The 13,093-nt window shown below is 41.8% G+C and overlaps 1 protein-coding gene and 1 long non-coding RNA gene across 3 annotated transcripts in view; one reads left to right on the top strand and one right to left on the bottom strand.

Moving 5' to 3' along the window:
• Positions 1-1,639, bottom strand: part of HHIP (hedgehog interacting protein) — a 94,754-nt gene extending 93,115 nt beyond the window's left edge. For both annotated transcript variants that reach the window (XM_009448363.5, XM_001146476.7), the window contains exon 1: positions 801-1,639. In XM_009448363.5, the coding sequence (XP_009446638.1) occupies positions 801-1,079 (279 nt within the window). In that variant the 5' untranslated portion in view covers positions 1,080-1,639. The remainder of the gene's footprint in view (positions 1-800) is intronic.
• Positions 1,640-1,735: 96 nt separating this feature from the next.
• LOC134809920 (uncharacterized) lies at positions 1,736-4,834 on the top strand. Its single transcript, XR_010156711.1, has 2 exons — positions 1,736-2,048; positions 4,019-4,834. It is a non-coding gene; the product is annotated as an uncharacterized LOC134809920 (long non-coding RNA).
• The last annotated feature ends 8,259 nt before the right edge of the window (positions 4,835-13,093 follow it).

Raw genomic sequence — 13,093 nt, 5'->3', positions numbered from 1 at the left:
AACGATATTGCAAACTCAAAAACAAGCGTGCCTTTACAGTCAACAAACACCATGTTAGTATTTAGTTAAACTTATTAACACAAGGATAACGTAAATGCCATTACTCTTAAATTCTTAGAGTAGATCTTCCAAGACACCAACTGACCCTGAAAGTCTGAATTTATAATGTTACAAAATGACGGAGAATCGTCTCAGTTTTATGTGATAAATAACGCCCCAGCAAAATCTTTCGCCAGTTTTTTTCAGGTCCCTAACCTGAGGACCAGGAGTTCCTTTCTGTTGGTTTAACTAATGTAATGCAAGACACCCCCCTCTGACGGGGCTGGGGATCATAAACCAACCATGCTTCAACATCCTTTACGATTCAATCCTCTCCCTAACCGAGCACGTGGAGAAAACAGCACAAATCTTTTTACCCTAGAAAAATAAACCGGAAACCACAGCCACCTTAATTTACAGTTTCACCGCAGCCAATGCCCCATTCGATCCAAAACACACTGTTCATCGCGATTCTTTTAAAATATTTACCCAGCCCAGGGTGCGGGTACCGCAGAAGCGTCTGTTTTCAGAGATAGGCAAGTTTGCACAGCATCCCGACCGCGGACTCTGGGGGAGGAAATGCTACTTGCTTACCCCAGAGGAACACACAACGGAATCACGTTAGCGCTTTAGAAAAGTTATGAAAAGAACTCCCCCAAAGAAGTTTTGACCTTCTTACAGCACCGGCTTTGCCAGAGCCACAGGGAACCCCACCCAGCCAATATGCCAAGTACGCATCCGTGAAGCCGGTGAGTGCCTACCTTATTCTCCAGGCGCCCCAGCCCCGGGCTGTCACTCCGCAGGCAGCAGGACAGCCGAGGGTAGAAGCCACCGCACAGCATCTCTCCCCCACTCAGCAGCTCCAGCTGGGACATCATCCTCCTGTCTCTCCTTTTCAGGCGCTTCGGGGGGTTCCCATTCAGGCATCTTCTCCTCCTTGCTCCGCTCCCTTCGTTTCTTTCCCCAAACTTAGCATCTCCTTCAAAGAAGCCCAGAGCCACGGCCAGCAGCAGCAGCTTAAAGGAGAGCATCTTCAGCATCGTCTGCCCAGAGCAGCAGGGGCTGGGCGCGGGAGGATGGGGGGGAACGCCACTGCCCAGCAGGGGCACTAGGGCGCAGCTCCAGGAGGAGTTTGCGGGGCTGTAGGGCACTCCAGAGACAGAGGGAGGTGGCGGGGACAAAAATATGTACAGCGATGCAACTTTGCAAAAAATAAAAGACGCGGCGATGGGTCCGATGCCTTAGGGGAGCCCGAGGAGCGAGATAAAGTTGTGCGGATGACACCGTTTGCAGTTGTGCCAGTGTCAGTTGGGTTGGGGGCTTTCTGCTGCGGCTGGGAAGTGGGAGGAGGAGAAGGAGTTGGAAGAGGAGGAAGAAAAGGAGAGGACAGCCACAGATGTTCACTTGTCCGTGTAACGGGAGTTGTTTAGGTGGGACAGTAGCAGGAACAGAAACGGCGACGGCGGCGGCGGGGCAGGCGGAGGCAGGGCCAGCGCTGGGCTCTAGATGATGCTGAGGTCTCCTCTGCCGGCGGCTGCAGCTTCTCACACAGCCTCTCATGTTTCGTTCCCTCTTTTCTTCTTCTTTTTAACTAGCGCGCGGGGAGGTGCTGCCACAGCGCGCCCCTTGACGTCACCGCTTCTCGCGCGCCCCCGCCCAGGGTGGAGGGAAGGGGAGGGGGCGGCCCCCGCGCGAGCGCGTCCCCCGGGCCCCGGCGGCCTCCCTGCTGCGGCGGGGAGGGGCGGCTAGCCGCGACGGCGGCGGACGGAGGGGGAGGGCCGCGAGTCTTCGGAGCCAGCCTCGAGGGTGCTGAACCCCGCGCGCCCGCCTCGCCGCGGCCCCCGGGTGGGGGCGTCCACGGCCCGGGTTCCCGGCGGGCTTGGGGCAGGGACGCAGCCCGGAGATTCCGGGACTGCCCGGCTGCTGCAGCCCGCAGGCTCCTCTCTCCTCCCCGCTTCCCCTCCGCACTGCCTGGGCTAAAGGCGGCCAAGCTGAGGCTCCGAGAGAAAGTAAGTAAGAGTGGGCCGTAGGAGGTGGGAAGGGAGGGACCCCTTCCAGGGCCATCCCCACCCCAGCCCCCCGGCCCGCCCCTCGCCCCGTGGGAGGGTGAACTAAGTGGGCTGGAGCGGACGGGAGGGAGCTTTTGGGCCCCTTTGTCTCCCCCAGCCGCACTGACACCCCCATTTTCCACACTGATTTTCAACGTGAAGCTCAAGTCCTCAAAGATCTTTCTTGGGGTCTGACTTAGAGGCAGGGGGACATCCCAGATGCCGTTGAGTAGGCTGAGATGGTTTGGAGACTCATCCTCGCCGGAGGTCCTGCAAGCCACTGAAGTGGCACAGACGCGTGTGCGCGGAGTGGGGCGGTGTGTCGGGCCACAGGCCAAGCCCGAGTCGGCCTCCCAGAGTGTTTGCCACGGTTTGGGCGGGTTAGTCCCCGACGCCCCTTTCAGGGCCCCACATGTGTTCGGGAATAAGCCGGGCCCCGCTGGTACCATCTGGGAACACAAGTTCTTGGGCCGCAGGTGGACGGAGAGAGAAGCTGGGCGCGGAATTAGTGTTCGTTTTAACACACACAAACACACACACACACACACACACACACACACACCTGCACGCACGCGCGCGCAGTCCCTGGGGAGAGGTTCCCCCGGGTGTAGAAACAGAGGCGTTAGATCTGGAGAAAGAATTAGATGCAAGTCTGAGGGCATCCAGAAGCGCTGTGCTCTACTTATCCCCGTGTATACAAGTAAATTAACCTCTTCCCCAGCTAGACAAAGTCTGTGTAAATAGTGTGTCTAAAAAGATGTCTACGTTATCAGGAGCGGTGACTTGAGGTTTACTGGATCCCTGCAAGTTGGCATCAGGACGAGCTTCTATAGGGTTGCCCACAAAATGCGCTTCTAGCCCACTTGGGTATTTAACAGAGAAGCTGATTTCCCAGAAGATGGGCTTTGATGAGGAGATAAGGCAGTTGTCCCATTTTGGCAATGGAGGAATGTTCACCACATTTGGGTTTGCTTCACTTGTTGGACATTGATTTCGCCAAGCGATTGCAAAAGTTGGTGATGGTTGAGGTGGGCAGTTGATTAAATTAATCACTTCTGGTCACAGTGGCTAGGTAAGGCTTCTGTCTTTTTCACTTCCTGAGCCTGGATATTAGTGAAGTTAGGTTTTTCCCAAAAGAGATGACACATCAGAATAACTGAAAAGAATCTGCTAGGATGTTTGGCCCAGTCCTCAGCTAAATGTAGGGCCCCCATGACATATTTAACATTTTCCCCAGGGGCTGTTGTATACACATGACTTCTTCATGCATGTGATTGTAAGTCCACTTTGGATCTCACATGCTTTTTTTTATCTGACATTCTTTCTGCTTTGAGGACTTTTAATATAAAATTAATCAGAAAGCAGTAAGCACTTTAAGACTTTAAACTCGTTAATAGATCTCCAGATGAATCTCATCAAATTTAAATCACTTGCACAATTTCATCTCATTAGGTAGTTTGAGAATAAGGACTCGGATCCAATCTGGGGTGCTTTCCACTATCTAACCCTTTATTCCCAAATGCCAGTTTTATATTCTTTTTCCAAAATAAAAGTCCTTCTAAAATCGTATTTCAGTAGTTTGAGCTCCTACTCTGATAAATTCCTGTTAGTAGTTTTGAAACAGGCCTTATGGCTTATACTAAGGCCACTTAAAGGTAAATTTATTTTGGTTTTAAAATACTATGCATCTGTTATAACCCATGACCCTAAGATATAGAAAGTTTATAAAAGATTACTGAAATAAGACATGCTTGTTATTTCTTGATATATGGAAATTAGAATTGATTTCATATACTGTTTGTCCTGAAAGTCAATAAATTGGGTCACTTAGGAGATAGCTTGAGCTTATTCTTAGTGTTACTGATATAATTTCTAAACAGTTACTAAGCAGTGTTATACAAATGGACTAACTTCTGATTTGTTTTTTCCAGAGGGAAAATTGCAACCCTTGCCTACAACCAGACTGACAGCATAATTTCTTAGGAATCAAGAATCAATACAGGGTTATTTCTTTAGATTAAACCTTAAAAGCCCCCTTGGAGGCTGAAGAAGCAGAGGATAGCCATGCATACACTTGAACGTGAAAAATGGTCCTCTTTCATTGGAGAGGTCTCCCTCTTCAGCTAAACCGACAGAGTGGTGAAAAGAAGAAGGGACCCCTTCTTGACCAAAATAATCCAGACAAATCAAATCGGCCCTTTCCAGCAAGGAGTGGAACAGCCCAAGGGTGGCTAGATCACATCTTCTGCTCACACCACCACTGAGCAACCCTCTCCAGGACTGCCACCTATGCGCAGGTCATGCCCTGTGCAAGAGCACATAAAGTGGGAGCTGAAGTCCTGCCCAGGCTCCATTCACCAAGCAGAGCTTATGTTGCTGTGTGTCTGTGTCTACCCAGAGGATGTGGGTCCTTTTTAAAATGTGCACCAATGCATCTTGTATGAGCTGGCACCAGCTCGGACCATCCCACCCTCCTACCCTGGTCCTATCCAGGGTTATATTCCCTACTTTAGAAGAATTAATTATTTTTATGAACGTATTTAGTTTATTGTAAAAAATGAAATATATGACACAAATTGAAATTAATTTCAGAGGTAAAGGTCAGAATATTACCATGTATGTGAATTATGTTTGTATGTATATGTATATATCAAGAGAGTTATATGAATATACATTTTTGTGTATCAGAAGTGAGGACAATTTAACTTTGTTAAGTGTTTGAAATAAAATTATTTTGAGTTTTGGAATCAGTTTTATGTATGGATTTCTGGCCTTCACAGAAATATGTACTATTTAATTCCATTTCAACAAATATATATTAAGTGTCAGGCACCATGCTAAACAGTATGTATATAGTACGGAAAAATAATGCGAACACCCTGCTTCTAGATAGTTAATAATCTAGTATAGAAGACAAATGATAAGGTCACAAATAAAATTACAGTTATAAATTGTGGTAAAAGGTATGAAAGAAATGCTAAGGTACAGAATAACAAAGCACACCTATTTCAGATTAAGTGACTGGAAAAAACTTCTCTGGGAAAATGACATTTCAGTTGAGACTTAGGATGACTTGGAAGGAGTACAAAGTGACTCCAACCACTGTTTAAAGTATAGGATCTTTTGAGTTCAGAATATAATTTGATACATTTGAGGAGAAGTGCAGAATAGATAACTCAGAATGGAAAGGCTAGAGGCCAAATTCATAGATTTTTAGTTTATACACTCCAGGTAACTAATTAAGTTAGTGCCATGTATTTGTCATTTCCTTTTGTTTTTGCAAGTGCCCTTTCTTTCCTACCTCATACTTATCCATCTTTGTCTCTTTCTTTAAATTCTGGCTTAACAGCAACCTCTTCTAAGAATTATTCTAGTTTGAATGGCCTTTCAAGCATTGCACCTCATCTAAAAAGCATATAGGTACATTTTATTTATTTTCTTTTGTGCATCATTGGTAAATACCTGAGATGTTTTTATATGTGCAAGTTAAATATTCATGAGATTATAATCTCCAGAAGGGCAGGAATTGCATTTCCTTCTTTGGAGACCCCAACATAGTTTAGTTTAGACTCATAGTAGAGCAACCGGCCTCTCAATAAATGCTGCTGAGTGGCTGATCTTGATTGAGTTGATAATTTTTAAAGGTTTAAAATGGAGCTCATATTTGCATTATAAAAACTTTAAATTGGGCCAGGCACAGTGGGTTGCCCCTGTAATCCCAGCAATTGGGGAGTCCAAGGTAGGAGGATTGATTGAGCCCCAGAGTTCGAGACCAACCTGGGCAACATAGTGAGACTCCATCTCTAAAAAAATTAGAAAAATTATCTGGGCATAGTGGAGCACACCTGTAGTCCCAACTACTTGGGAAGCTGAGGTGGGGGGATCACTTGAGCCCAGGAGATCAAGGCTGCAGTGAGCTATGATTGCACTGCACTCCAGCCTGGGTGACAGAACAAGACCTTGTCTCAAAAAGTAAATTGTGAAATAGAAGAAAGCACACAATTTAAAGTGCACCATCACTAAGGAAGTGCAGCTGACCTTGCTACTAAAGTGTGATTCCACAGAGGAAGGACGGCCAACAAAGCGAGGCAATAAATACACAGCCTTTAAAAATTAAAGATTGGTTATAATTCAGGTAAATGGACACAATGGTAGGGCTGCTTCTAGGATTTTTTCTACAGTTAGTCTTTCTTTCAAAAGTCAGCACCTACTGTGTGCCAGAGCCTGCTCTGGACCCTAGGAACACAGCAGTGAACAAAACTTTTTTCATGGAACTCGTATTCTAATGGGAAAGATGGGTAACATATATAGAGTATACCAGATGGGGAGGAATGCTGCAGAGAAAAGGGAGCATGGGGAAAGATTGCAGGGGTTGGGAGAAATAATAATTTTGTATACATTGTCAGGAAAAGTGTTTACTGGGGCAATATTTGGGCAGATACAAGAAACAAGGGCAGAGAAATAGCCAGGGTCCACATTGCATGGGATCTTATAAGGTATGTTATGGATTTAGACTCTTAATTCGGAATGAGATGGTTTTCAATCAGGGGCCTTTGTCAGAAATAAACCATGCTAGCTATTTTCACAGTGCAAATTACATATGAGGAATTAGTTAAATAGGTGTCAGGGAACTGAAAAGGCAAAAGGGGAACACTACTGCAGGAAGCCACTCCCATCCCTAGGGATTGAGGACGAGGGAAGAGTTGGGGTTAATAGAACCTAGATGCTTGTTGGAGAGCCCTTGTAGAGCTGTGTAGATAGGGTTGCTGCCCAGCGGGTGTTGATAACCTGAGATGATTAAATGAAGCTGATGATGTCAGTGCGGGAAGAAGATTGGAGGCTGAAACCAGTTGCTATTGACAGGATATATTCCTTTCCTAGAACTGCCTTAACAAAGTACCACAAAACTAGGTGGCTTAAAACAACAGAAATTCGGCCGGGCCGGGTGGCTCATGCCTGTAATCCCAGCACTTTGGGAGGCCGAGGTAGGTGGATCACCTGAGGTCGGGAGTTTGAGACCAGCCTGACCAACATGGAGAAACCCCGTCTCTACTAAAAATACAAAATTAGCCGGGAGCGGTGGCGCATGTCTGAATCTTCGCTACTTGGGAGGCTTATGCAGGAGAATGCTTGAACCTGGGAGGCGGAGGTTGTGGTGAGCAGAGATCGCTCCATCGCACTCCAGCCTGGGCAACAGGAGTGAAACTCCATCTCAAACAACAACAAAAACCCAGAAATTTATTATCTCAGTTCTGTAGGCTAGAAGTCTGAAATTAAGATGTTGGCAGGGTTGGCTCCTCCTAGAGATATGAGGCACAATGTGTCTGGGCTTCTCTCCTAGCTTCCGGCAGCCTCCAGTGCTTTTCTCCTTGGTTTGTAGGTAGTGATCTCTCTATATCTGTTCTCTATGCATGACTATCTCTGCATCCAAATTTCTCCTTTTTATAAGGACACCAGTCATATTGGATTAGACTTCACCCTAATGATCTCATGTTACCTTCATCATTAGCAAATACACTATTTCCAAATCAGGTCATAATTACAGGTACCGGGCATTAGGATTTTAACATCCTTTTGCGGGACACAATTTAATCCATAACACAAGATAAGGGCTCATTGCTGGGATAATGTAGCCAGGAACTGCAAACTAAGAGAAAGGATCAAGTCTTTTCTCTCTCTCTTTTGCCTTCTAGCCTCCCTCTAGTGCCCTATCTTAGGTAAGATTTTCTATAAACAGAGGCTGAAACAGGGATTCTTGGAAGAGAACTAAGGAAGAGGAGGTTGAGAACAGCAGAATATGGCCAGGGAAGGAAGCTAAATAAGGGTGGAAGCGGGATCTATCTTCAGCCTAATTCCAAGGGGGCTCTGGAGCATGAATTGCACCATAGAATTGGTTCCAACTTGAGACAAGGGTAGAGGGATTAATTTTTTTTAACCCTTATAATAGTGGGTTATTATTTGCAGGTTTTCCCCTTAGGGGTCATGCATCCCCAGGTAGGCAGATTCCATTCTGCCAAGAACAATTCTCTGGAGATAGGGAAGCTGTGAACTGTTAGCAGCATGGTGAGCTGTGGTAGCCTCCACTTTTCAAGGAATCTGTCCATTTCATCTATTGGCACAAAGTCGTTCATAACGATTGCCTTGTTATCCTTTTATTCTATGGAATCTGTAATAATGTCACTTATCTCATTCCTGATATTGGTGGTAATTTGCATCTTTTTTTTCTTAGTTCTTCGTCAATCTGACTGTAGGTTTATCAATTCCACTGATTTTTTTTCAAAGAACCAGCTCTTGGTTTTATTTATTTCCTTTATTGTTTTTCTTTGTAATTTAATTGATTTCCTCTCTGATCTTTATTGTTTATTCTCTTCTGCTTACTTTGGGTTTAATTTGCTCTGATTTTGATAGTTTCCTAAAATGAAACCTGAGGTCAGTGATTTGAGACCTCTTTCTGTCTTGATGTCTCTCTCTCTTTCTAATGTAGGTATTTTCCTCTTAATACTGCTTTAGCCACATTCCAGAAATTTTGAAATGTCATGCTTTCATTTTCATTCAGTTCAAAACACTTTCTAATCCCTCCTTTAAGTTCTTCTGTGACCAAAGACTTGGGGATTTATTTTTGAAGACGTTCTGTTGTTGATTCTAACTCAATTCCATTGTTTTTAGTGAATATATTCCATATGCATAGAATTTTAAAATTTTTGGCACTTTCTCTAGGCAGGAAAATGGTCCATTTTGATAAATATTCTGTGTACAGTTGAATGTATACTCTGCTGTTTTTGCGTGGAGCGTTCTATGAAAGTGTGATTACGTCAATTTAGTAGATAGCATTGTTCAAGTCTTACGTTTTCTTTTCGATTTTGTATCTACTTGTTTGTTAACTATTGAAAGGTTATTTATATCTCTGAATAGGGGTTTATCTGTTTCTTCTTGCAGATCTATTAATTTTTGCTTTGTATAATTTGAAGCTTTGTTGTTGGGTACATAAACATTTAGGATTGTTATGTCTTCCTAATGAATTGAACCTTCTGTCATCATAAAATGTCTTTCTTTCTTCCTAGTAATATTTTTTGTCCTAAAATATTCTATTATTAATATAACCACTCCTATTTTCTTTTGATTAATGTTAACGTGATATATTTTTTCCCATCCTTTTACTTTTAACCTATTTCTGTCTATTTAAAGTACAGCAGCATAGGATTGAGTTTTGCTTATATTTGCCAATATGATAACCTATGGCTTTTAATTAAGATGTTTAAACCCTTTACATTTGATATAATTAGTAGTTCAGTTGGGTTTAAAATCCATTACCTTACTATTTGTTTTCTATTTGTCCTATCTATTGTTTATTTCCTTTTTACTCTTTTCCCTATTTTGGGGTTCATCATTTTTTATTATTGCATTTTATTTCTGTTATTGGCTTATTGCCTCATATTCTTTTTTTAGTGGTTACTTTAGGGTTTAACTTGTCACATTATATGTTCAGTTAATATTACACCACCTCATGTATAAAAACCTTAAAACAATATACTTTCATTTCTCCTTTCCAGCCTTTGTATATATGTTACCTGTATGTTATATACTTCAGTATGGTATTAATATTTTTTATTTAGATAGACATTTATCTTTTAGAGAGATTTTAAAATAAGAAAAGTCTCTTAGATTTATCCATATATTTACCGTTTCTACTGCTATTTATTTTTTAGTGTAAATCCAAACTTCTATCTGATAAGATTTTTCTTCTGCTTGAAGAACATGTGTTAACAGTTCTTGTAGTAAGGATCTGGTGGTGATAGTTATATTTTCAGCTTTTGTATATCAGAAAAAGTCTCTACTGCTATTTATTTTTTAGTGTAAATCCAAACTTCTATCTGATATGATTTTTCTTCTGCCTGAAGAACATGCGTTAACAGTTCTTGTAAGGGTCTGCTGGTGATAGTTTTATTCTCAGCTTTTGTATATCAGAAAAAGTCTTTTTTTTTTAACCTTTGTTTTTGAGAGACAGCTTTTCCGGGTATAGAATTTTAGGTTGACAGATTGTTTTTTTCCCTTCAGTATTTATAGATGTTGCTCTATTATCTTCTTAATTACATTTTTCCAGTGAGAAATTACCCTCATTCTTATTTTGTTCCTCTGTATATAATGTGTCTTTTTTCTCTGATTGCTTTTCATATTTTTCCTTTATCAATATCTTTAAGCCATTTGATTCTAATATACCTTGGTGTAGTTTTCTTCATATTCTTGTGCTTGAGGTTATTCTTGGATCTGTAGGTTTATAGAGTTCATCTAATTTTTTTGGTTATTATATCTTCAGTGTTTTCCTCCTCCCCATCTTTCAAGGACTCTGTATATATATTAGGCCACTTGAAGTTGTTCAACAGCTCACTGAAGTTCTGTTCATTTATTTTTTTAGCCTTTATTCTTTGTGTCTCATTTTAGATAATTTCTGTATCTTTTAGACATTTAGGTAATTCTAAATGTCTAATCTTCTGTTTACCTCATCAAATGTATTTTTTTAATTTTAAGCATTGCATTTTTATCTCTAAATTTTGATTTGAGTCTTTTAAAGTCTCTTCAGTCTGTTCTTTGCCTGATTCATCTTTCTCTACATTCTTGCACATTTTTGAGCATAGGGAATAGACAGTTTTAATACCTATCTTAATGTCCTTGTGTATTGATGTTGTTACGTGTGTCAGTTCTGGGACTGATTTTGTTGATTTTTGTCTCTTTTACAGCTCATATTTTCCTGCTTTTTTGCATGCCTGATAATTTGTATTAGATTTTGGTTTTAGACAAAGTGTTTGTGTCCTCACAAACTTCAGATGTTGAAATCCTAATTCCTAATGCGATAGTATTAGGAGGTGAGACCTTTGGTAGGTAGTTTCTGCATGGAAGTGGAGCCTTCATAGATGAGATTGGTGCCCTTACTGAAGAGACTCCAGAGAGCTCTCTCACTTTTTTCTGCCATGTGAAGATACTTGGAGAAGTTGGCCATCTGCAACCTGGAAGACAGCTCTTACCGGAACTTAACCATGTTGGCACCCTAATCTCTGACATCCCACCTTCCAGAGCTGCGAAAAATAAATATTTGTTATTTAACCCACCAGTCTATGGTAATTTATTTTAGCAGCCCAAACTAAGACAGATTATAAATACTGTGACATTTACTTTGTTGGATGCTTGGCATTATAGTTCTATAAATATTCTTGAGTTTTGCTCTGAAGTACAGTTAAATTACTTAGTAATAGTTTGATCTTTTCAAGCCTGCTGTTAAACTTTGTTAGGTGAAACCAGAACCACCTCCATTCTAAATCTTATTTTCTCCACTACTAAGACAATACTATTCTAAGTTTGCCTAGAAAAAAATGGACACTGCCTGATTTTCCTTGAATTATGAGGTGTTCTCCTCTGGCTCTTGTAACACCAACTATTCTTAGGCCTATGTGAGCTCTAAGGACCTACTTCTTTCAAGTGGTTCTTCCCTTTTCTCTAGTAATTTCCCAATATGCATTCTGTGCTAAATACACAGCTGAAGAATTGGAGGGTATCCCTCTGTGGATCTCCATAGCTTTCTGTGTGCAGCTGGCTCCTCTCTAGTACTCTGCTTTCTTAACACCAGTTCCCTTGGCCTCTCTAGACCCCATGTATGTCTCTTCAGTTCAAAGTTAATGCTTAGCTCTCTCTCAATTCCCCCTCCCTGCATTGCTGCCTAGAAAATCTGTCTGGGCAGTAAACTGGGACAGACATAGGGCTTACCTTGTTTGTTTTCCCTCTCTCAGGGGTCAGTGTCCTCTGCTTACTTATTTGATATGCAATGCCTAAAAAATTTGTTCAGTTTTAATTCCCATTGTTAAAATATCATAATATTAACTATTTAGTAGTTTCAGGGGGTTGATTAATCTGATCCCTCTTATTCCATCTTGACTAGAAGCAGGAGTCTTAGATCTTTTTATTCATGCATATAGGAAGTTTTTCAATAACCAATTCAATTACTTTAATAAATACAGGGTATAGCACGCCCAGTTACCAAGCCAGTGGGTGATTCATTTCAATATTTTATTATCAGCCTCTGTTCATGTCTTCCTGTTTCTGTGGGCCTATCACTTTATGTAATCTACAGTGTCACAAAGTAGTTGGTGGGAGTTTATTTCAGTCTTTTTCCATTTTTGCTCTTTATTATGAATGGTAATCCTAACTACATTTCCCTGTCTCATATCTAAACCTTTTAGTTCTGTCTATCACCTTTTGTTTCCAGACCCGTGACCGTGCCTTCTTCCCGACTCTGCCATTACCCTGGGGAACCATGACTCTCAGAATGGTTTTTTTTTTTTTCTGGTACTCCAACATCCACAGTTACTCATTTTGTACAGCGTGTTAAATTTATTTGGAAAACACACAACCCTTTCTATTTTTTTTTTTTTTTTTTTTTTTTTTTTTTTGCCTAGAGGGTAACACCTGGCTGCTGTGTATTCTGAATATAAGGAAGGGAAATCAGTAGCAGACTTTCAGTAACTGTTTCTGTTTTTAGTCTTATGCTGTACTCTGCTGCCCATCACACCTGGTATCCTTGAGTCTATAACCTCCCCCAGGTTCTGAAAGACAGAATGGCTCCCGCCTTGGCCGCAGCTTCTCCATATTTATTCTGGACTGCATCTTTTCCCAGTCTGCTTTATTGAGCTCCACTCTTCCACTAGTTTTCCAGTTTCTAGAAATGTGTTGAACTAGTTTATCCACTGATAAACTTCTTCTTGTTCTTTTCACAGCTCTGTGTTTGCCTCTGCCCTTTTAAATTGGTATGCAGTAACCCTTCCTTAACCTTGGGGCTATGTTTCAGGACCCCCAGTGGATGATTGCTATCAATTGAAACACATTCCTATTCATGTCTTTTACCCACAAATGTAATGTCCTTTTCATCTTAAATCTAAGATGAAAGCACTATGGCTATAACTTTTGCAGTTTGAGGTGCAACAGTAAAACTAGGACAAATTTGTTTTTCATTCTTCACA

The sequence above is a fragment of the Pan troglodytes genome, chromosome 3, assembly GCF_028858775.2.
Source record: "Pan troglodytes isolate AG18354 chromosome 3, NHGRI_mPanTro3-v2.0_pri, whole genome shotgun sequence".
In the NCBI taxonomy this organism is placed as follows: domain Eukaryota; kingdom Metazoa; phylum Chordata; class Mammalia; order Primates; family Hominidae; genus Pan; species Pan troglodytes.
The sequence above is the reverse complement of the archived record's forward strand: the minus strand, read 5'-3'. Positions and strand labels throughout refer to the sequence as shown.